This window comes from Onychostoma macrolepis, chromosome 03 (assembly GCF_012432095.1).
Source record: "Onychostoma macrolepis isolate SWU-2019 chromosome 03, ASM1243209v1, whole genome shotgun sequence".
Taxonomy (NCBI): Eukaryota; Metazoa; Chordata; class Actinopteri; order Cypriniformes; family Cyprinidae; genus Onychostoma; species Onychostoma macrolepis.
In genome coordinates this window covers 53,636,756-53,661,456 of record NC_081157.1, presented here as the reverse complement: position 1 = coordinate 53,661,456, position 24,701 = coordinate 53,636,756, and the positions used below count along the sequence as shown (strand labels likewise).

At 39.1% G+C, this 24,701-nt stretch overlaps 2 protein-coding genes across 2 annotated transcripts in view; one reads left to right on the top strand and one right to left on the bottom strand.

Annotated features, from left to right (window-relative positions):
• Positions 1 to 24,701, bottom strand: part of LOC131535838 (zinc finger protein 658B-like) — a 175,230-nt gene that overhangs the window by 90,184 nt on the left and 60,345 nt on the right. The gene's annotated exons all lie outside the window — the stretch shown is intronic.
• Positions 9,894 to 15,086, top strand: LOC131536586 (E3 ubiquitin-protein ligase TRIM35-like). The gene is made up of 6 exons (XM_058769623.1): positions 9,894 to 10,576; positions 10,980 to 11,075; positions 11,287 to 11,517; positions 11,588 to 11,610; positions 11,691 to 11,812; positions 14,472 to 15,086. Exons 1-6 carry the CDS (start codon positions 10,181 to 10,183, stop codon positions 14,954 to 14,956), a joined length of 1,353 nt encoding a protein of 450 aa, XP_058625606.1. The 5' UTR covers positions 9,894 to 10,180; the 3' UTR covers positions 14,957 to 15,086.

The following is a 24,701-nucleotide window of genomic DNA, read 5'->3' as shown; positions in this document are numbered from 1 at the left end:
TGTTTCCCCTCCCACCTGTCCATCAAAGTCATGATCGCGTGATTTCCTCAGGGCCAAAGAAATTCCAAGCATTCCTGTTAGCTCAGAAGTTTATCTGGAATCATCCTCCTCTGAAACTGCCACGAATTCTCACACTGACGACTCGCCCACCAAACACACAATCTATCCGAGCCGTCTCTGTAGTAAAAGTTTCTGTTCTCGTTTTGGCAACACACTAACTACAGAAACTCTTGTAAATCATTACAGCATTATGTACTCTATATTTTTGTATAACAGTTTGACTCCATACGATCACACGCTCTTCTCCCTCGTGCTCTCGTCCTCCTTCTGTAACCTTTTCCTCCCTTCCTCCCGCCCCTTTCACCTTAATCTATAGCAATGATTGGACACCCGACTTGAAAAAGTGAACATGATTGGTTTAACAATAGAAATGTCAAAACACAAAAATAATAAAAATAATAAATACTCCATCAATTTAACAAACATATTCGCAACCATCTATATTAATGGGCAAATACAATAAACACATATACAAACTTAAACCTTTTAAATTATTACACCGGGTTACAGAGTGTTATATAGAAACAGCACTATCATCATAATTCAACATCATATGACAACAAAACCTTGACATTGACACTTTGGCCGTTTCTCAATATGCGTTCTTAAGTGATCTTGTGTCCTCGTGTTCATTAACCATTGAAGTTCAATTCCAGTGCTCAAGAACGCAAGTACAGAGGACGCATGAAAGTGCCTGGATGTGTTCTTGATACCAAGGATGCATCGAATGCAGACTTGAGAGAATCAAACCGTTAGAAATCCCAGAAGATGCTGTGGGCGGACTACAGGCGGACTAAGCCTGTAAGCTTTAAACTTCTCGTTCTCACTCATTCTCAATTCACGCTGCAAACTCACAAATGTGTGACGGCTCGTGACAGTAAACATGTCCTTTTGTTTTGCATAATTTTAAGAAAGTGATAAGACCTGGAGAAAGCCTGTCGTACTTTTCATTGGCATGTTAAAAAGAATTTTAACATAGAATATGTCAAGATTAATAGACCAAGAAGAGCCGCACTCATCCAAATAGCCCAACAAGTCTTAACATTTATTACTCAGAGGTCATAAAATGTGCAAAAAAGTGCAAAGGTGCAAAGTGCAAAACGTTTTCGGGTATTACCCTTTCCTCAGTGCCATGTGCTACCAGGCACACACCTGCACTCATTAAACCATGTAGCCCATTACCATAATGCACTTAATCACGAGAATACAAAAAATACATCTCTCCCAAACACGCATATCCCAATACATTCAAAATGCTCCATATATAAATATATCAAAAGAGTATACAAATACATACAAAAAAAAAAAAAATTTGCATCAGTTTTTATATATACAATAGAATATGTCCTAATTATTTTCACAAATACATGTGGCAAACAAAGAGCTATAAAATAATATGAAAATATTGTCTATAATAATAAGAAATAAATGTTTTTAAAGAGTTAAGACATTTGTTTGTGATGGTATGTGTTATTTATAGTGTATTGCATGCTGCTGTCTCGCTGGAACTGTCAGTTGAGCAGCAAGAACTCAGAACATCTCATTTCTCACAAAGACGCATTCTGTTCTCGCGTCCTTCCGAGTTCATTCTTTCAAGGAAGACCGGTCTCCACGAGAAAAGTTCATTCTTTGCGTTCTTGGAATTGAGAAACAGCCTTTCCTTGACCTCTAACTGACTGAATGCAGCATAGCTTACAACTCGAGTTCCAGTAACCAGTGGCGGCTCCAGGATTGTTTTGTTGGGGGTGCTAAGGGGGGCTTAACAGTTCAGAGGGGGTGCTAAAAAACTAATTAAATTAAGAGAAAGTAATGAACGCCTAACTTTAGCTATCAGTTTTTTATATACAGCAGCTTCGAAAAAAGGCATATTTAACTTTTTCCTGTGTTCCTGTATTAAACTTGCCACTGTTATTAGTAATAACTTCTAATGCCAACTGCCAAATATGACACTTACAAAGTAATATAATTTATGAATGAACATAGAAAAGAAAGTTGGGGTTTTTTTGTCATCATTTTGTTTATTTTATTTATTTAAGTTATCTTTATTTTTATTTTACACATATCTAGTCATTTATTATCATGCATGTGTAGATAGCCAGAGATATTGTCAAAAGCATAAAAAGTGGCAATATTAAGAGGATTTAGCATTTCCAATTAATGTAGGCCTGTTACATTCTTCTTATTAGGCCTATTATTATTATTATTAATATTATTATTATTAGATTACTTTTATTATTAAATTACATGAAATTATTGCCCCACAATAATTTCATAGCGCATTGTTATGGTCAGAGCCGGACACAAAGGTGAGTATAAACAAACGTGAGTTTACTGAAGTGAGTCCAAGCAAGGTGAGTATTCAAAATGGTGCAGTGACAATCCGTGAGTGACTGGTTTCTTGTTTCAGCAGGTTTTGGAAGACGAGACGAGGGGAACCACACAGACTCACACTAACACCACCGACGAAGGATCTGGAAGGGGAAAACAACAGAGGCAAATGGAAAACAACAGGAATGGCTCTTTGAAAGGTAAGTCTTAGGAAGGTAAGGATATCTTAGTATTTCTTGAGGTGAGAGTCCACGTAGCAATCAACGAGATCGGACGGTGTAGTGTGAGTGGTGCTGGTTTAAGTAGCCAGGTTGATTACTGAGGTGATTTGGTGCAGGTGCGGGTGATTAGTACTCGGGTGACCTGGAACGCTGTGATTGGTGGGGTGAAGGGCCTGACTGATCCGTGACAGTACCCCCCTCTCCACGGCCCGCTCCTGAGGGTCGACCTCGGCGTCGCGGTGGTCTTCCCCTGCCTCGGGGTGCTGGACGATCGGGATGAGTCAAATGGAACTCTTGAAGGAGTGTAGGGTCCAGGATATCGTCTCTGGGTACCCAGGATCGTTCCTCCGGGCCGTAACCTTCCCAGTCCACGAGATATTCGAGTTTTCCACCACGACGCCGATTCCAGAATCTCTTTGACTCGGTAGACAGTTCCTTCGTCCATTATGAGCGGGAGAGGGGGTTCCTCATTCTGGTCAGGCCCTGTGGAGATGGGAGGAGAGAAGGGTTTAAGTAGGGATACGTGAAATGTCGGGTGAATGCGGTATTGTGGTGGTAGCTGAAGTTTATAGGTGACAGGGTTTATGCGTTCCAGGATAGTGAAGGGCCAACGAATCTGGGACTCAATTTGCGGCAAGGCAGGCGCAGTCTGATGTCTTTGGTGGATAACCATACTTTTGACCGGGTTGGTAATCAGGATTGTCACTTCTTCTGATGTCGGCTGTCATTCGCTGCCTGCGCACTGCCTGCTGGAGCTGATGGTGTGCGGCGTCCCAGACTCTCTCGCTCTCCCGGAACCAGTGGTCGACGGCGGGACGCCAGATGGTTCTCCTGACCAAGGGAATAGGGAGGCTGGAAACCGAGCACGCACTGGAAGGGAGTGAGTCCAGTTGAGTGTTGGCGTAACAAGTTTTGGGCGTACTCGGCCCAGCCTAGGAACTGGTTCCAGGAGTTCTGGTGGCCGTGGCAGAAGGTTCTCAGGAATCTCCCCACTTCCTGGATCTTGCGCTCGGTCTGCCCATTGGACTGTGGATGGTATCCTGAGGAAAGGCTGACGGTCACACCTAGGAGAGAGAAGAATGCTTTCCAGACTCTTGAAACGAATTGGGGTCCACGGTCTGACACTATGTCCTCCGGGAGACCATAATAGCGGAAGACGTGGTTGAAGAGCAATTCGGCTGTTTGAAGTGCTGTGGGGAGACCAGTTAGGGGGAGTAGTCGGCAGAATTTGGAGAATCGATCCACTATGACAAAGACACAGGTCTTCCCGTCCGACTCGGGGAGGTCAGTTATGAAATCAACTCCTAGGTGTGACCAAGGGCGTTGAGGTATGGGTAGTGGATGGAGTTTACCGGTAGGGAGATGACGGGGGCTTTTGGAGATGGCACAGTCCGGGCAGCCTTGCACAAACCTTCTCACATCCCTGGCCATGTTGGGCCACCAGAAGCAATTGCGTAGCAGCGAGAGAGTGGCGTTGGCCCTTGGGTGGCCTGTACCTAGGGAGGTATGAGTAGTTTTAATGAGTTGGTTACGTTGAAGGCGAGGAACATACTGAAGGTGTTGTGGACAGCCCGGCGGATTGGCTGGAGGTGTATTAGATGCGGCTGGTGGAGAGGTCCATTGAATGGGATTGGTGATGAGTTTGGTGGGGAGAATGGTCTCAGGTTCCTCATAGTTATCTTCTGGGGTGTGTAAACGAGAGAGGGCGTCTGCCTTGGTGTTCTTGGTACTGGGTCGGTAGGTGATCTGGAAGTGGAATCTGGTAAAGAATAGGGCCCATCTGGCTTGTCGGGGGTTGAGTCGTTTTGCATCACGGAGGTATTGTAGGTTCTTGTGATCTGTTAGGACGGTGAATGGATGTTTGGACCCCTCCAACCAGTGCCTCCATTCCTCTAAGGCGAGTTTGATGGCCAGGAGTTCTCGGTTGCCAATGTCGTAATTCCTTTCCGCCGGGCTTAGTTTGCGGGAGAAATAGGCACATGGATGGAGTTTGGGAGGCTTCCCCTGCTGCTGAGATAGGACGGCGCCCACTCCCGTGGTGGAGGCATCCACTTCTACCACAAAGGGTAGTTCCGGATCGGGGTGAGTGAGGAGAGGTGCATTGGTGAAGGCATGTTTTAGTTTGTTGAAGGCGTCTTGGGCTCGCGGGTTCCAGGAGAGCGTTTTTGGTGAACCTTTGAGCAGATCTGTGAGGGGACTGGTGACGGTGCTGTAGTTGGCAATGAATCTTGGTAGAAGTTTGAGAATCCGAGAAATCTTTGTAATTCTTTAACAGTGGATGGTGTGGGCCAGGAGGTGACTGCTTCCACCTTCCCCTTGTCCATGCAGACGCCACGCTGATCGATGATGTATCCTAGGAAGTGGACGGAGGGTTGGTGGAATAAACACTTTTCTGCCTTGAGGTATAGTTGGAATTTTCTGAGCTGTTGGAGGACCTCCGCAACGTGATGGCGATGTTCGGCCTGGCTCCGGGAGTAGATGAGGATGTCATCTATATATACGATCACAAATCTGTGCAGGAACTCCCGGAGCACTTCATGGATGAATCCTTGGAATAAGGAGGGAGCGTTGACAAGTCCATACGGCATAACCCTATATTCGTAGTGGCCGGTAGGCGTGACGAAAGCAGTCTTCCACTCATCTCCCTCTCGTATCCGGATGAGATTATAGGCGCTGCGGAGGTCCAGTTTGGTGAAGATGGTGGCGCCGCAGAGTTGTTCCAAAGCTGCTGGGACAAGGGGAAGGGGATATCGGTACTTGATGGTGATGTCATTCAGCTTACGGTAGTCGATGCAGGGTGGTAGGCCACCATGCTTTTTGGCAACAAAAAAGAAGCTGGAAGCAGCAGGGGAGGTAGATGGAATGATGTAACCTTGTTGTAAAGCCTCCTCAATGTACTCCTCCATGGCCTTTTGCTCCGGTGGTGATAAGGGATAGATCCTCCCTCTAGGTACAGGCTCACCCGGAATGAGATCGATCGCGCAGTCCCATGGCCGGTGAGGTGGTAGCTGGGCAGCCCTCTTTGGACAGAAGACGTCGCTAAAGTGGGAATAACAGGTAGGGATTTCGATGGATAACTTTTCTTTAGGGCTTTCTATGGAGGTGGTGAGGACCGGTATCACTTCCTGGGTTCGTCGTACGGGCTGTGGTAAATTGGGGAAGCACTGAGGAAAACATCTTTCACCCCACTTTAGGACATCTCCTGTCCGCCAGGAGAGATGGGGATTGTGCTGCACCAGCCACGGACGACCCAAGATGATATCCACCGTGGAACCCTCCAGAACCAACAGATGCAACTCCTCTTGATGTAACTGCCCAATTTGTAGCCGAATTGGCCCAGCACTGCGGCGGACGGAACGTCTTGTGATGGGTGTTCCAGTTATGGATTGTACTGCATAGGCGGTCATCGTGGTAGAGGTAGGGAGTCGGAGCTGCCGGAGGAGGTACCCTGCGATGAAGTTGCCCGCTGAGCCAGAGTCGAGGAGGACGGTAACTGTAATCATATGGGAACCGTAATCATAGGGGTTTGGGCCCCTGTCGAAAGGCAGTGATAAGGGATGGCTCGTTCCAACCACTGGCTGCAGCGAGAGTGCGGAATTGCAATGGATATTGATGTATGGTTTGATTACCCTGACGAAGATGATATAATTTCTCCCCCACGGAGGAATCCCCTGGCGAACTGCTGAACACTTCCTTGAAGTGATGAGTGAAGTTGGCGAAGCTGTGTGTCGCGGGGCCGGCTTGATTGAGGATGGACTCCGCCCATTTCAGCGCAGGTCCTGTAAGGGATGTCACGACGAAAGCGATCTTTGCTTGGTCTGTGGTAAAGACGTGGGGGTGAAGATTTATGGTTAATGTGCATTGCATTAGAAAGCCATCGCATTCCTCTGCCAAACCAGAGAAGGGTGTTGGGCGGGCCATGGGACTGGCGAGTATGATCTGTGAGGAAGGATTGGTGATCGTTGGAGGTGGTTGTGGTGATGGTGGAGCTGGTGGTGTGGGTCGCTGTAGCAGTACCTTTTTAATGGAATCCACCAGCTCCTGAAAGGGGTCCGTAGTGCTCATCGTGATGTCGTCGGTTTGGTCCGATCTTCTGTTATGGTCAGAGCCGGACACAAAGGTGAGTATAAACAAACGTGAGTTTATTGAAGTGAGTCCAAGCAAGGTGAGTATTCAAAATGGTGCAGTGACAATCCGTGAGTGACTGGTTTCTTGTTTCAGCAGGTTTTGGAAGGCGAGGCGAGGGAACCACACAGACTCACACTAACACCACCGACGAAGGATCTGGAAGGGAAAACAACAGAGGCAAATGGAGAACAACAGGAATGGCTCTTTGAAAGGTAAGTCTTAGGAAGGTAAGGATATCTTAGTATTTCTTGAGGTGAGAGTCCACGTAGCAATCAACGAGATCGGACGGTGTAGTGTGAGTGGTGCTGGTTTAAGTAGCCGGGTTGATTACTGAGGTGATTTGGTGCAGGTGCAGGTGATTAGTACTCGGGTGACCTGGAACGCTGTGATTGGTGGGGTGAAGGGCCTGACTGATCCGTGACACGCATCACCGCATCCTCATTGAAAAAGTTTTTTTTTTTTTTTTTTTTAAACAGGTCTATTAATTTATACAATTAATTATAGGGCTATAATTATTATTATTAACACCGCAGGCATCAATGAAAATTCAGAGCAGCTTTATTTCATGCACCGATTTTCAAAAACAACCTGTTTAACGCAAAATACGTTTCTTCTCATGTTTTTCACTTTACGAGCCACAAGAGAAACATTAAGGGAATAATTTAAGACAGTTATATATGGAAGCAAATAAGAGACATAACTATTTGAAATTTAACAGCCACTGAATACTTAGTTTTGAAATATTTTATTTTGAAAAACATTTATCTGAATTTATTTGCTCTGAATTCACCCCTTTGAAATTATTTTACTTTTGAAACCATGTACCTGAATTTATTTGTTTCGAATTTACCTCTCAAAACCTGAATTTCGATGAATATTTTTCAATGCTCACTAATTCAGATTAAAAAAAAAAAATCAACTTACAGAATTTCAGATAAAATAGATTCAGGTTGATCAAATTTGATTGCTCAAATTCAGATCTCAAATTTCAAGTTAATATTTTTCAAAGAAAACATCAGTCTAATTTGACTGCTCAAATTCAGATCGAAAAATTCAAGTTAAATATTCACATGGTAACATCCGGGCTACCCAGGATAGGAAAAACAGTTGAGCGCCGAGCACGACGATCATGTGCGCAAGGTATACAGTAGGTGGCGGTAATACTCCTAAGCAGTGAACGGCCATGAAACGGAAATAAATAAATAAATTCAAATAAATGTTTTTCAAAATAAAATATTTCAAAACTAAGTATTCAGTGGCTGTTAAATTTCAAATAGTTTAGTCTCTTATTTGCTTCCATAGTTATATACCGTTATCAGCATATGTTAAATTAGATTTGTCTCTCGGTGCCTCGGAGAGAATATGCGCCGTTACTGCAGCGTTAACCGTCAGTTTTTTTTATTTTCACTTTCTCTACAGTGAATTGACGTTCACCGTCTTGCGCAAACTTTGCCCGTTGCTTGCTTGAGTTGCTTGACCCCTCCCTCATATTATTAATTGTTTATAGGCCACATATTAGGCACCTTTTTTTTTTTTTTTAGGTTTTTAATATTTATTTTTCAATGTTAATGAGAGTGACAGTTAAAAAACAGGAAAATCTTTTGGAAATCCTTGGTGGGGCTGTGCCAGGGCTAAGCAAGTTTCTGATGGGGCTATAGCCCCGTCAAGCCCCGTCCCGGCGCCGCCACTGCCAGTAACAGAGAAATAATGACGAGTAAATGAATACTGAAATGAATGAATGATGCATTTATATAGCGCTTTATTGTGTATTGCTGTACACCCAAAGCGCTTTACAATCACGAGGGGGTTTCTCCTCAACCACCACCAGTGTGCAGCATCCACTTGGATGATATAACAGAGACAATCAACACTTTCATTAACGTACAGGTAAACACTGACAAAACAAAGTAGTGTTTTATTGTGTTTGCCTGTTTTTGCATCATCTTAACCGTCTGAAATTGGTTCAGATGTAGTGAACAATGTAGCTACAGCTCTTCCAGCACTGATTTGGATCAGTTCTCCGTTTCATCAAAGCGTCCTCAGTGTGGACAGAGAATGGTTTACTTTAAAGGCTCAACACTCTCTGCTTGTTCCACGTCAGATATCACATCTTCTGTAACCTGCTCTTCACACAAGAATGCATTAGAACCTTTTTTCAAAAAATGTTTGAACGACAGCAGAAAAGTTGTTGAGCGTGATGTTTTTTTTTTCTTTCTTTTTTTTTAAATGTAACAAAAATTATTTCCATCACATATTGCAAATTCTTAAAACTCTCTCCTTAAAAAAAAAAAAAAAAAAAAACACACCCTCAGTGGTTCTTTCTGCTCATATAACCTGAAATGCACAAGCACAGATAAATGGGAAACCCTGCTGTGGACTGTTGAATGAATGAATGAATTAATTAATTTGTTTTTAGCTCCAAATGTCCACAGTTTGAGATCATACTGCAGCAGTCTGGAGAAGGACAGAAGCTCCCTCCTTCACGGACACTGACTTCACTGCTAGATTTCAGATGAGTGATGGAGACAACTGCTCATTGCAGACTGTTTCATGCATTTATTTCTGTTGACATGCAGGATGATGCAGAACAGATGGAGAGAGTTTGTGCTGTCTTATATATTGTTGAGGAAAAATGTAATTGCCCTATTGCAAGTATGTCTTTTCTTTTTATGTAACCACCTTTGTATTGTAACCAAACAGTTGTTATTGTAATTGTTTTATTAAGAAAGTGGTTTATTAAGAAAAACACCATTCTTGTTGTTTTAAGCATTAATTAACTTCTTGTTTTAAGCATTTATTAAGAAAATGGTTCATTAAATAGAGAGAGAAGAAACATGTATTAGCAAGAGCTTTGCTAGAGAAAAATGGAAAAAGCCGGACAGGTGTTGTGTTGCATACGAAGCGTAGAAGGAAGACCTTATATAAACAGCTTCTTAGGTATTTCCAGAACTCATGACGTCACAAGACATTGTAATCCACCTGCTGTCTATAAAAGACTGAATTGCGATGTTTAAGTCAGATGCTGATTCACTGGAACAGCTTCTCGGGGCCAGCTGACCTGCCATTGTTGCTTTGGACCAACAAAATATTAATATTTTGTATGTAAACTATTTAACCTGTAGACAATAAAACTATACCTAATTATAACCAAGAAGCTCGCCTGCCAAAAGACTCTGATTTCTGAACTAGAATAGATCTCTAATATTTTGATTTTGAATGCATTTTGTCCTGATTTTCTTGTCTAACCTGCTGCACAACTCAGACTGACACTTTTCTGAATTCCAGGACAGAATCAAAAGGAATCAGCGATCAATGAAGAACGAAGGGACAAATTTTGAAGAAGGATTTTTGAGTTGAGATCAGACCATAATCGTGGTTACACATTTTTATTTTTCAGCGTTCAAAAAGAGAAAGTAAAGATTGCTGGAGCTCAAACTGAGGAAATGGATTCACAAGCTGAAGATGATTATAGTTGTCCTGTGTGTTGTGATATTTTCACGGATCCTGTTGTTTTATCATGTAGTCACAGTGTCTGTAAAGAGTGTCTTCAACAGTTCTGGAGAACCAATAAAACTCAGGAGTGTCCCGTCTGCAGGAGAAGATCCTCAAAACCTGAACCTCCAGTTAGTCTCGCGTTAAAAAACTTGTGTGAGTCGTTCCTGAAGGAGAGAAATGAGAGGCGTTCATCAGGATCTGAGGAGATCTGCAGTTTACACAGTGAGAAACTCAAACTCTTCTGTCTGGAGGACAAACAGCCGGTGTGTGTAGTGTGTTTTACTTCACAGAAACATGACAATCATAAATTCAGACCCATCGATGAAGTGGTTTCATCATATAAGGTGAGAGAGATTAGTTTTTTAACTTCATGCTGTTGAAAAAGTGCTGTTTAAGTGTTGATTTGATTGATCAGGACTGCAGTGATCTGAACCCCATTATAAATACAGTTTCACAGATTTGGGGAATTATTAACTGTACTTTTATAAATAGCCTACTTTTTCACACAGGCCCAGTTGGAATTGGAAAACTATAAATAACATCCCCATACTTTGTGTTCACTCAGGTTATGTTTGTTTTATGGCAGGTTTTAATTTCTGAATTAATTTAGTATGAGATGTAAAAACAGAAGAAATCTGGATGGGTGCAAATACTTTTGTACTGCATTATATGATCATATCACTGTATCATCTTCACTTTTTCTCTGTAATCTGGTGTTTTATGTATTTTTATTTTGTTTAATTCTAGGAGGAGCTCAATACAGCACTGAAATCATTACAGGAGAAACTTAAACACAATGAAGAAATGAAAGGAGAGTTTGAGAAAACAGTTGAACACATCAAGGTGAGGAAACAGAATCCAGAGTCATTTTCATTACAGCTGTAGATCACTATATACAGTTATGATCTGGTATATTTAATATAATGGACTCCAGCTGATTATTTATGTATCTGCTTCTGGATGCGTTATATGTCGGTCTCTGAGTTTCTCTCAGATCTGAATGATGTGATGTGTGTTGATGGAGACGATTGAAGTGAATGTGGTTTGATTTCAGTCTCAAGCTGAGCACACAGAGCGTCAGATTAAACAGCAGTTTGAGAAGCTTCATCAGTTTCTCAGAGATGAAGAAGAAGCTACAATCACTGCACTGAGGGAGGAAGAGGAGCAGAAGAAGCAGATGATGAAGGAGAAGCTGGAGGAGATGAACAGACACATCTCAGCTCTTTCACACACAATCAAAGACACGGAGGAGATGATGAAAGCCAGTGACGTCTGCTTTCTGAAGGTCTGATTTCAGATGATTGATTGATTGATTGATTGAGGTGTTGATGATCAATGGTGTGTTTGTTCTGCAGGAGTTTCCAGTCTCAATGGAAAGGTGAGTGATCTGCTGGTGTCTCTGGTCTCTCTGCTTCTGATCCAAAGCCACTGCGGTTCTGATCCTGAATGTTCTTCCAGAGTCCAGATCTCATCACAGCCGGATCCACAGACGCCTTCTGGAGCTTTGATTCATGTGCCACGTTACTTGGGCAACCTGCCCTTCAGAGTCTGGAAGAAGATGCAGGACATCGTCCAGAACAGTGAGTCTGACTGCAGAAGATACACACACACTGGAAATGATGCAATATTGACAGATTTCAGCATTATGTGTGAAGAACCAGATCATCTACTGCACCAAAATCAGCAGCTCACTTTAGAAAGGGGTGTAAAAAGTACTCAAAAATTAAACTCAAGTTAAAGTAGAGAAACTAAAAGTATAAGTAAATGACCAAAAACATACTTGAATAAAATAAAAATAAAAAGGAAGATTTTAAATTGTACTCAAGTATTTAAAAAGTAGATACAGTTTTATGAAAACAACTGAATAATTTTAACAAATAAGACCCATAATCAACATGTAGTTAAAGAGTTATATTTAAATGGTAAAGTAATAATGAGTTTAATACATATTTTATTCATTCAGTAGATTAGCTCAACATTTTAAATGAACAGCATCAGAAAATAGGGTGGAGGTGGAGGCAGTGCATTTATTTTGTATGAAGGAGATTGATGAGAATAAAATAACTGAAATTATAAAAATTGACCAAATTCAACGGCAAAGGATATTTTTAATTTAGATATTAATTTTATTTAAAAAATATAGCTCCTTGATGATACCTCCGTTAACCCATTTGGTAATTTATCAATTAGGGAATGTATTTTTCCAGAAATTTGGAAAAAGGCTGTAGTTACACAATTTTATAAATCAGGAGATCTTAACATGATTTCAAATTATCTTCCAATATCAGTTTCACCGGTTCTGTCTAAGTGTTTAGAGAAAGTTGTGGCTGAACAATTAACAAATAATTTAGAAAGTAATGATCTTCTTCATCACAACCCATTCTCACTCCCAAGGCGTCAAAACTGAAGCATGGTCAAACGCCTTTCGCGTCACTATGAAGACGCCAAAAGTGCCCCTAGGCGTCAGTGTATGACAAAATAGGAACTCCATTGCTTTCAATTGCTTGCTTTATGCGTCAGGTCAAGACGCTTATAGAAAATGACAACACGTTCTCCTCCGTTGTTTTCAGTTGTGTGTCTTAGTTTAATGGTTTGCATGCATTTGTAAAAAATAGAAATAATTTTATATACATTTATACTTTTATTGGGGCACCTAACCCACCCCTACCCTAAACCTACCCACTTCTGAACAACATAAAACACGTAACAGGCAAATATAAGTGCAGTCACCGGTATTTATTGCAAAAACTGACCATAAACAAGCAGTATAAAAGCATTACAAACAAGTCGTGTTGCATTCCAAGTCTTCTGAAGCCATCTTTATGAGAAGAAAAGAGTAAAACAAGTTTTAATCGCTGAAAATGATCCCGCTCTGTTAACGCGCTCACATCTCATTCAAAAGCATGGTTGAATTCGCGCACAGACTGCAGCATACAGGATTAACAGCGGACAGAGACGGCGATCACGTCTATTCCTCTCACAAATCAATCGTTTTGCCTCGGAAGACTTGGAATATTAATATTTTTGAATAAATTATGATGGTAGTTGTATCTGCCTGTTATATATTGTGTTTTATTGACAAATGGTAGGTTTAGGGGCAGGGGTTGGGTTATGTGCTCATTAATGTGTAAATAATGTAATATAAATAAAACTGTTGTGACTGTTTACATTGAAAAATCACACCCCAACATATATGCAATAATGGCAATGTTATTACCCAATATATAATTTAATTATGATGATAAAATTCCCAGTATGGCGTCGGCATATTGACGCTAAGGGTTTCCTATTTAAAGCAACGGAGGGCCCTGCAAGTCGAAAAATGACGCTAAGGGGTACCTTGAGCGTCAAAAATCGACGCCAAGTGGCCCTGACCAAGCTTCAGTATGTGACGAGTTGGGAGTGAGAACGGGTTGTTCATCAACATCAGTCTGGTTTCAGACAGAAACGGCTGTTTGGTATTTTTTGGGAAAGGCTCGATCTTCTTTGGTTCAGGGGCATGTGATGGGTGCTGTGTTTTATTGATCTAAAAAAAGCTTTAGACACAGTTAATCATGCTATCTTGATATCTAAATTAAGCACATTTAATTTTAGTAAACAATCGATAGAATGGTTTTCCTCTTATAAAGCAAACGGAGCAGTGTGTAAAAATTGAGGATACAAAATCAGTGTTTGTGAGAAACAAGATGGTTTACCTCAAGGCTCAATTTTACAATAAGGGTACATGAATAATCATGTACTAATGCCTAAATGAATACTTAATTCATCAAGTACTAATGATTATTAAAGTTGTTAACTAATCCTGAATTAATGAAGAGCTATCTTAACTACAAGCAGAGTCACGCATGAATAACGGCAGCCTGAACTACATCGTTCATGCATTAATTAACATTTATGGGTAAAAATAATCAAACAGACTATTTAAGAAATACTAATTTTAATATGATTTCATTGTGTATTGTTCTGTTCAAAGGTAATATCTTGTATTAAAAGCAGCTTCTCACTATAATTTAATATAAATGAGAGCGTGAATGAAATGAATATGTTTGAGTTTGTTTCTGATTGAACTTTCAGTATTGATAAATCACACAGAGAATGACTGACAGTGATGAGAGGAACATGTCTGATGTGTTTGATCAACAGGACGAGTGTCATAATTCATAATCATCTGTGTTGGGTTCACTCTTGATCATTATATGAACATCAGAATAACAGCATCTGTTGATTGTGTCTCATCAGCTCCTGTGATTCTGGATCCAAACACGGCTCATCGATCTCTCCTTCTGTCTGATGATCTGACCAGTGTGAGATTCAGCGGTCATCAACCTGTTCCTGATAATCCAGAGAGATTTGACTATTATTCCTGTGTTCTGGGTTCAGAGGGTTTTAACTCAGGAACACACTGCTGGGATGTGGAGGTTACACAGAGTCCAGCCTGGTGTCTTGGAGTAACTACAGCATCAAACCAGAGGAAGGGATATGATTTCTTCAACACTGGTATCTGGTGTGTACGGTACGGAGTGTCTCCAGGTCCTGGTTTTGGTGTTAAACAGCAGCTTGATCGTGTGAGAGTGAATCTGGACTATGACGGAGGAACGGTGTCATTCTCTGATCCTGTAACTAACACACATCTACACACATTCACAACCTCCTTCACTCACACACTCTTCCCTTTCTTCTGGTGTTATTCCTCTCTGAGGATCTTATCGATCAATAGTCAGTAATCTGTAGATCTTCCTGCTTTCAACTTTCATCATGTTTCAATATTTAATCCAGATCAGTATTTTGTGTAAATTCAAAGATGAATATGAAAACAATGTTCTATATTAACAGAAATAAAAGCAATGTTCTTAATGAGTTCTTCCCTCAGTGTTAGAAGCTCTTCTCGTTCTGCGTCTCTGAGCTGATCTCTCCGTGGCCTTCTCTCTGAACAGATGCTCAGCGGCTCTGAAACATGTGACTGAGAACTGAATGATGGACTATAACATCTAGATTCATCATCTGAGTGTATTTTGGTATTTTACTCAACAGGAGTTTTTAGGAAACAGTCTCTGTGTGCAGCACGTGCAGAATATATGCTTCTTTCAGTGAATACATCGACGGAAGGAATACAAATAAAACAAACCATTTTAAACTTCTTTTCATCAATAATCAATGTTAGTTTGTCGATTTAATTAAAAATCCATACAGGCTTATATATTTTAGAATATTACATAATTCACGAATGGCCGTTTGTCATGTATAATACAGCAGCCAATCATGATCTGGCACATTTCATTGGATAATAATGTGAAGTGGAGCAGTTATTTTCAGTTCATATTCATAAATCTGTTGAAAATGACACGGACAGACGAGTTCATTTGTGGAGCGATCTGGATCTGCCGTTTGTCTCATTTTATAAATTAAATTACATAAACTGCTGAGAAAATAGATGCTTAATGACTACAAAAGCACGGCACAAAACCTCGCAGCTCCAAAAGTCACAATAATGGTAATCAGTTGTAACGTTATGAAAGGTTTTATCCTTCATTTATAAATTTTAGCTTTAGGGAACCAAATCTTAGAAATTTGGTTTTGATCTGATTAATTGATATTAATCAAAATTGTATAATTTATACCTTATTAACAACTCGTCCAGCGAGTATTAATAAAGTATACATTCAGCAATGCTTCTTATTGTTGATAAGAATACAGGATTTATTGGGAAATTTGCCTGAGCAACAGGTAACACGATCTATGGCAAATAGTTTAACGATTTGAAAATCAAGGCACCAGACTATTCATTAAAAATGAATCAAGCGTTTATTTACTATTCTAAGGCACAATACAAGTAACCAAAACACATACACACACATACACATATTATGGCAAGATCAAAGCAGTTTGAAGGAAGTTAAATATTCTCTTTTCTTGAGAAATAAGGACGACCTTGGACGTCACAAACGGAAGACTCAGTTATTGTTATCTTTTAACGATTCATTCAATTCAACCAGCTTCAGCGAATAAGAGATTTGTTTGTTTACTTAGCGTGCGTTGAATTGAAGGCTGTACTTCTTGAAGGGTTGCTGAAAGGGGACCCAGGACTTTTCCTGCTGACGTGTTGTTGTCGCGTGACGTCACTCGGGATTCCTCCTTCGGATTTGATGACTCTCTGGCAGCGCGCGAATAGCGAGTTTTGAAGTTCTCTTACGCAGCCGCTTGCAAGTTTTCTTTGGTCAGATGTGGCCAGAATGTTGAAGTCTTTTGATGACCAGCTAGATGTTTCACAGCACGATCAGGGGGCAACGCCCAGACTTTCAGCCAAGTCTCTTGCAATCACCAGTTGTTTCACCCCGTTCTTTGTTTGTTCTGAGCACTGTTCAAAGTTGGGGTGTCTGTTTTATCGGACAGAATTAAGTCCATCCTAGTCACTGTCTGACCCAATCATAATGTCTGTGTAGGGTGGAGCCCGCCCACGACTCAAACTGTGCATACATTATCTGCTCATAAATATGTCACCTAAGCCACAATATCCTAGCAGATTTCTACAAAGTGTTATAATCATACCTTATGAAGATAAAAGTCAACATTCATCTATTTCAATGTACTGGACTCCTCATAGCGTGAAATTTAATACCAAACATGAGATAGTTATATATATTGAATACCTATAATTTTACCTACTAAATGGTTTAAGTCACAGATTAAAATATCCTAGGTTCTGATAACTACAGTCAGATATATGAAACAAAATACCACATTCATATACAAATATCGTCTCTTGAGTATATTGCTTTTAATAGCAGAAGTCCTGTCTGGAAGATCCTTTGTTCATACAATGTTGGGTGTTCTTTCCTTTTGGAAAGAAGAAGAGAAAGGCACATTCCTTTGGAAGGCAGGAAACCAGAGCTGAGGTTGTGAGGTCATGAGGAGTCTCACGTTGGGTGTCTCTGGTGATCTTCTTTGCTGAGACGAAGTCGTAAGTCAGTCAGATTTTGTTTATCGGAAAGGTATTTTATGTTAGCGGGTCGCAGTATCGCGAACGCTCGGTTCTGGAGCTTCTCCAAAGGAGTAATTATGGGTTGTTAAACTCCGAACAGATGTAGCGCGGGCCTTCATCCTCACCTTATCATGTTTTACGAGTCTCGAGGTGAAAAGGGAGTATGGCGGACGCTAGTGTTGTGTTGGTCATTTGCTCATTTTACGAGCTGATGAAGTTAGATTAGTTTCCAGTGGAATGTGCTTTAAGTTACACATGTGGGTGCGTTCTTTTCGACCAGGTTTTACACAGTGTACAGTTCACTTACATTATATATGATGCACCGTTTACTATTATCATGAAACTATCATAGTTATGAAGCCCAAGTGCCACCTACAGGCCTGTTCTGTGAAGTGCAGGCTGGAGAAATGGAGACATGAAAGGACTTTATTATATTACCATTTGATAATTATGCAGCATTATGAAAGTGACTTATGCTCATCAAACCTGCATTTATTTAATCAAAAATACAGAATAATCAGTAATATTGTGAAATATCAATACAATTTAAAAGAATGTTTATCTATTTTAATATACTTTGTTATCATTTATTTCTGTGTTTTCAGCATCATTACTCCAGTCTTCAGTGCATGATCTTCAGAAATCATTCTAATATGATGATTTATTATCAATATTGGAGACAGTTGTGCTGCTTATTTATTTTTATTTATTTATTTATTGGATCCCGTGATACTTTTTTGGGGTTCATTGATAAATAAAAAAAATGAAAAGAACAGCATTTATTCAAAACAGATGTTTTCTAACAATATCAATCTTTACGATCACTGTTTCTATCAATTTAGCAAATCTTTGCTGAATGAAAACTTAATTTCTTTAAAAAAAAATTAAAATAAATACTGACATCAAGCCTTTCAACGTATATTGTTACAAACGTTATATTTTAAATAAATGCTTTTTAACTTTTTATTAATCAAAAAATCCTGAAAAAGTATCACAGGTTTCCAATATTGATAATAAATCAGAATGTATTTTAAAGTATATTAAACATATGATCAAATAAATGCAGGCTTGATGACCATAAATTACTTCTTGCAAAAATAGTAGTGTATCCAAACTATATATATATATATATATATATTTATTTATATATTTTTTTTCCATTGCCCCTATTTTCCATTTGAGCCCGTGAGGAACTCTCTGCACGTCGCTGTCTGTGTGAAAGAAGCAGCTTAAATGCAAGAAGTGCCACTGATTTTTGTGCTTCAACAGAGCAATGCATAGAAATAAATATAAAAACAGATGTTACTGGTCAAAAAGCTGATTGATGTCTATCTTAACTTCTGCAGCAGCTTCTAGAATCTCAGGCAGCTGTTATATATCACAACAAATACAACTATTCACACTCAACGTGAAAACTAATGTGCTGTATATTAACATATAAACACCTTCATCTTGACTCTGATTGAGACAAAAAAGCTACAGATTAATAAAATATGTTTGCAGTACCTTACTATACATTAGCAGCTATACTGTGAGATATGTATATAATAAATAAAAGTCCCGTTCACACGCTCAAATCAGAAATGCACATACAAATATACAAATAATAAAACACATCTGTGGCGTTCAGAGTTGAATTCTTGCATAATATATTTGTTTAAATAAACGTTGGCCAATGTTAAATTGCAGTGAGAGTTTGAACTACATGAGATTCTGAACAATAATGTTTGTCTGCAGAAACCATTAAAGGAGCCAGGAGCTTTTTAGTTTATTTATTTATGGAAAGGGCTCGTTATAATCTTTTTACAGCCACAGACAAACACACACACACACACACACACACACACACACACCCACTCAGGTTGGTTTATGTGGTTTACGGGGACTCTCCATAGGCGTAATGGTTTTTATAGTGTACTTACTGTATGTGCTATTGTCCTACACCAACCCTACACCTAAACCTACCCCTTACAGGAGACTACAGGCATTTTTAGATAAAAAAAAAAAAACACCATTTAGTATGTTTTTTAAGCCTTTTGTTTTACGGGACATAGGCAGTGTCCTCATAAACCACCTTCAAATTGTAATACCTCTGTCATACCCATGTTATTATACAAAGTTTGTCCCTGTAAACCACAAAAACCAGTACACACACACACACTGTTGTTAGCTTTTGTCTCAATACATAGTTTGAGATGAAGAAATCACCATTGCATGCTTCTACTGCCCTACTTTCATGATATAATAGCACTGTAGCATTAACTTTTTACATTTTCCATACATTTCATATATATATGTGTGTGTATGTGTGTGTGTGTGTGTGTGTGGGTGACCCTGGAGCACAAAATCAGTCATAAATAGTGTAGCAATAGCTAACAATACATTGTATGGGACAAAGTTATAAATTTTACTTTTATGCCAAAAATCCTTAGGTTATCAAGTAAAGATCATGTTCCATGAAGAGTGATCGATGCAGCAAAATTGTGAATAAAAATGTCCGGAAACACGTCTACAAACTTTGCTCGCTGCTGTCCTCTCTTTGAGAATTATCACTCGAGTCTGGTATCTGAGTAAATCTTAGAATTTCCACTTTCAGCTTCATCTACTCTCCACAACGTCATTAAACCAATAGAGAGTGTTTAACACAAACCCTTCATTAGTAATGTGCATTGCTAAGGACTTTATTTTGGGCAATTTACATTTTTTGGAACCCTCAGATTCCAGATTTTCAAATAGCTGTATCTCAGCATTTTGTCCTATCTTACAAACCATACATCAATGGAAAGCTTATTTATTCAGCTTCCAGGTGATGTATAAATCTCAATAAAATAAATAAATAAATTTAATCTTATGACTGGTTTTGTGGTCCAGTGTCTCTCTCACACACACCCATATATATTTCAATCATGACAACTCCCTGAAGTTTTTTAAGCACATACTGCTGCAGCAAGAATATAAAATTCACCCTAAAATAATAATAATTATTATTTTTTTTTTTTATCGTTTACACACACACTCAAGTTGTTCCAAACCTGTAATCATTTCTTTCTTCCGTTGAACATAAAAGAAGATTCTTTGAAGAATGTGGGTAACCTAACAGTTTGTGGTACCCAATGACTCTGATAGTATTTTTCTCTACTATGGAAGTTACTGAGGACCAGCAGCTGTTTAGTTACCCACATCAAATCAGTTATTCTGAAATGGCCAGCGGAGAAGAAATGGATATATGCCGAATATACAGAATTTTCATTTTTGGGTGAATCATAGCATTGAAGTGACAGACACATCGTATAGGCCTATTGTTTTATTAAAATTTGGATAGTGTGTTAATATAATATTCCATACATTATCAAAGCTTGGTAGACATAATTATTATATTTTTAAACATGATTAGACAGATTAATTAATAGGTTAGAATTAATGTTAGACCCTAATTATTAATTTACCATTTATATTAATCACAAATATATACATAATACATATACATAATAAATATAAATATACATACTACAACAATTTGGCATTTTAAAAAAGTAAAAAAAATGCAACATTATGTAGATAAAAAATGGGACAAATAATTACGTAATAATGTAGTCCTAATTTAAGCAAAAAAAAATAATAATAATAATAAAATGCATCCCATCCAGGGAACAGCTGCAGAACTGTCAAAAAAGACCAATAATAATTAATAATTATAAATAATCCAATTTAAAATAGCAATATTAATGTGTTCTGTTGCAAGTTTACGTACTTGAGTATGTTTTCTCATGGTGTATTGGAAATTATTTGTGCTCTTGTTTTTTTTTTTTTTATTGGGGAGGGGGTCGTGAATGGGTGTCCCTTATTTTGCCTTGCTAAAGGTGGCAAGCCTAAATGCGAGTGATATTTACAGTCATGTTTGGTATCATTTGAATCGTCTCAGGGCGACTGGTACAACGGTCTCAATCTTACAAGATGTATTACAAGAGTAATATAGATCATAAGAACTTAGACATAAGTTGATTACTGTAGAGGGTGTGTCTTTCATGCAAATTGCCATATGTCCCAAAAGGTGTAAACTCTCAGGTCTTGGACTTGATTAATGCAAATTCCAATTGTTAGTTCCAGTCTTCATTTCGGGGGATGTTTGTCAGGTATGCATCTTTTACTCTCAGATTTATGAGAATCTGGTGATTTGATTTGATTTGATTTGATATCTTTGAATTGGCATAATACATATTTACCTGACTGATAATAAATTGTTAAAAAGCAGACGTCACTGGCTTTCATCATCTCCTCCATGTCTTTGATTGTGTGTGAAAGAGCTGAGATGTGTCTGTTCATCTCCTCCAGCTTCTCCTTCATCATCTGCTTCTTCTGCTCCTCTTCCTCCCTCAGTGCAGTGATTGTAGCTTCTTCTTCATCTCTGAGAAACTGATGAAGCTTCTCAAACTGCTGTTTAATCTGACGCTCTGTGTGCTCAGCTTGAGACTGAAATCAAACCACATTCACTTCAATCGTCTCCATCAACACACATCAACACAATCACATCATTCAGATCTGAGAGAAACTCAGAGACCGACATATAACGCATCCAGAAGCAGATTGATGATCGTCATTCACACAAATAATCAGCTGCAGTCCATTATATTAATATATCAGATCATAACTGTATCTAGTGATCTACAGCTGTAATGAAAATGAAAGATGCTGTCTAGTATGGTCTTTAGTTCAGTTCATTTCAGTAACCTGAAGTATTACAGCCACTTGTGGACCTTAAACCTCATATGTGGGTATATTTGAATCTACACCCTGCTTAGACACGACCATCATTTTTGCCTTACAGCTACTTATAATAATCAATAAATGCATTTGTCTTTCAGCTTCACATTTTCACTCACTCTTCCAAGCTGATTTGTTCTCTGGTCCAACATTGCCGTGAAGGCTTTCACAGACGTTCCTGGAGCGGCTGTCTTCATAGCCTCAAAGGAATGGAGCAGATCTTGGTGGAACAGTGTCTGTGTTTGCATGGTAGCGGCCAGTAACCACTGCTTACAACATCACTGACTTCTGGAGCCCATTGCTTATAGCAATGTTTGCATGTTAGCACCGGAATGTGAAGATTGTAACGGCACATGAAAGACAAATAAATAACTCTGTTGGAGGAATGTATTTGTGAAAGCCATTCATGGTGGTTTGCCTTCTGTGCAGAGTGTGGTGTTTATGCACCAGTTGATCACACTCTGCACAAAACCACTCTGAGGGCAAACATTCCCCACAACGGATAACAGCTTCTCTCACATGACCGTGATTACATGTCATCTGGACGATGTTCTCAGCTGACAACAAGTTGGCAAGGTTTTGTGGCCTCGCCTGTTGCCAACACCGTTGGACATCTTTCTGTCTTTGACACCAACTGGACAGTGGTGGCTGCTGAGCAAAATCTTGCCCATCAATGCTCTCTGAATCCCGTAGAAGGTCCTCAAGCCTCTGCATATTAAAATCTTCAAAGAGAGAAAGAAAAACCCACAAACATCACAGAAATCCAACACTACAATTCCACTACCACCGACTTCTTTTGTGGCATTTCCACTGGTTTTAATACAGGAACAGTCCAGTGATAGCAGAGAAGGCACAGGGTGAAAGGATAGTTGTAGATGGACAATCAAACCCATGACCCTCAAGACTCTGTGTAGGTGCTGGCTGTCAGCAGTGCTGCACACTTAACTCTGAAACTGAACAACCACCACAAGATGTTGCTGAGAAACACTGATGCTGTTGTCTAAAGTGTTTTTTATTGGTCTCATGAAGTACTCTAATTTGTTGAGATAGTGAATTGGTGGGCTTTTGTTAAATGTGAGCCAAAATCATCACAATTAAAAGAACCAAAGACTTAAACTACTTCAGTCTGTGTGCATTGCATTTATTTAATACACGAGTTTCACAATTTGAGTTGAATTACTGAAATAAATGAACTTTTCCACGACATTCTAATTTATTGAGATGCATCTGTACATACATACAGTATACATTAGCGACTGTTTCTATGAGCTGCGATACGTAAGGATCTCCTTATATATCTATGTATATATATATCTATGTCCCAGAGCCGTTGACGCGTCACGCGCCGGATGTTGTGGATGAGCTCAGGAGAGTTGGACATTGCCTGTTTCAGAGGTAAAAAATGATATAAATACTGTTCAGTTTCTCGCACAAACCGATCGTTTCGTGTCTTAGGACATCAGTGTATTGTCACGAGCCACGGGGTTTAATTTGAATTTGTCTGTGCATGTTTTGTTTTTTTCTCCCAAAGTTTCTGTGTTCATCGATGGGCATTATATGACTGACAGACTGCAACGGTTTGAGTTAAAAAACCTTAATTTGTATTCTACTGAAGAAACAAAGTCACCTACATCTTGGATGCCCTGGGGGTGAGCAGATAAACATCACATTTTCACTTTTGGGTGAACTATCCCTTTAAGATTAGCATTGATTTTACAGGTGATTTAGACCTAATACAAATTAAATTGAATTGCCTTCCAGGTGCACTTTTCTTGTTTGTTTGGATGGTTGTTCATGCATTTCATGGAAATTATTGCAACCTTCCATATTTGTTAGACTGAATCATTATTAAAGTGTTGTTTTATATGCAGTAGTCAACATTGGAAGAGGATCAAAACCTTTCATCAAAGTTATCCTTGAACTGTTTTGATCCATTTCAGATGTTGACTACTGTAGTTTATAACATATTCTATTCTGTACATCTGTAGCCTATATTTTATTAATAAACTGTAAGCCGAATTGTGTGTGTGTGTGTGTGTGTGTTTAACAGCAATTAATGATTTTATTCGGCAAATAGGCATTAAATTGAAAGTAAAAACATTTATAACGTTACAAAAGATTCTATTTCAAATAAATGCTGTTCTTTTGAACATTATATTAATCAAATAATTAAAAAAAAATGTTTCCAGGAAATAGTAAGCAGCAAAAACTGATTTTACCACTGATAATAATAGGAACCATTATTAATAACTGAGCACCAATAATAATCCAGCAGCAAATCATCATATTAGAATAATTTCTGAAGGATCACGTGACACTGAAGACTGGAGCAATTATGCTGAAAATACACAGGAATAAATTACATTTTAATACATTTTATGTAATTTCACATTTTCATAATATTTTACATTATTATTATTATGATTATTGTTTTTTACTTCATTTTAGATCAAATAAATGCAGCGCTAGGGTCTGCGGGAGGCTTTAGCTAGCGCTTACGTTAACATTGATTCTAGATTATGATGCACACAGCTCTTTATAATGTAATGTCAATATTAAGATGCATTGCGAGAGTTAAAATGGATTAAAATGTGTGACGATTCAAATGTGAGAATCATTTTCTCTCTCTGTCTCTCACTCTTATGCAGTTATTGGAGTTCTCAGGTGGAAGCATCTCATCAGCATCAACCTGATCATAGCTGCTGTTAAAAGTATATTTGCAGCTTTTT

Coding starts and splice junctions, on each gene's coding strand:
- LOC131536586 (XM_058769623.1), top strand. CDS start 10,181: ATGGATTCACAAGCTGAAGATGATTATAGTTGTCCTGTGTGTTGTGAT. Junction 10,577..10,979: donor AAGTGGTTTCATCATATAAG/GTGAGAGAGATT, acceptor GTTTAATTCTAG/GAGGAGCTCAATACAGCACT. Junction 11,611..11,690: donor TTTCCAGTCTCAATGGAAAG/GTGAGTGATCTG, acceptor ATGTTCTTCCAG/AGTCCAGATCTCATCACAGC.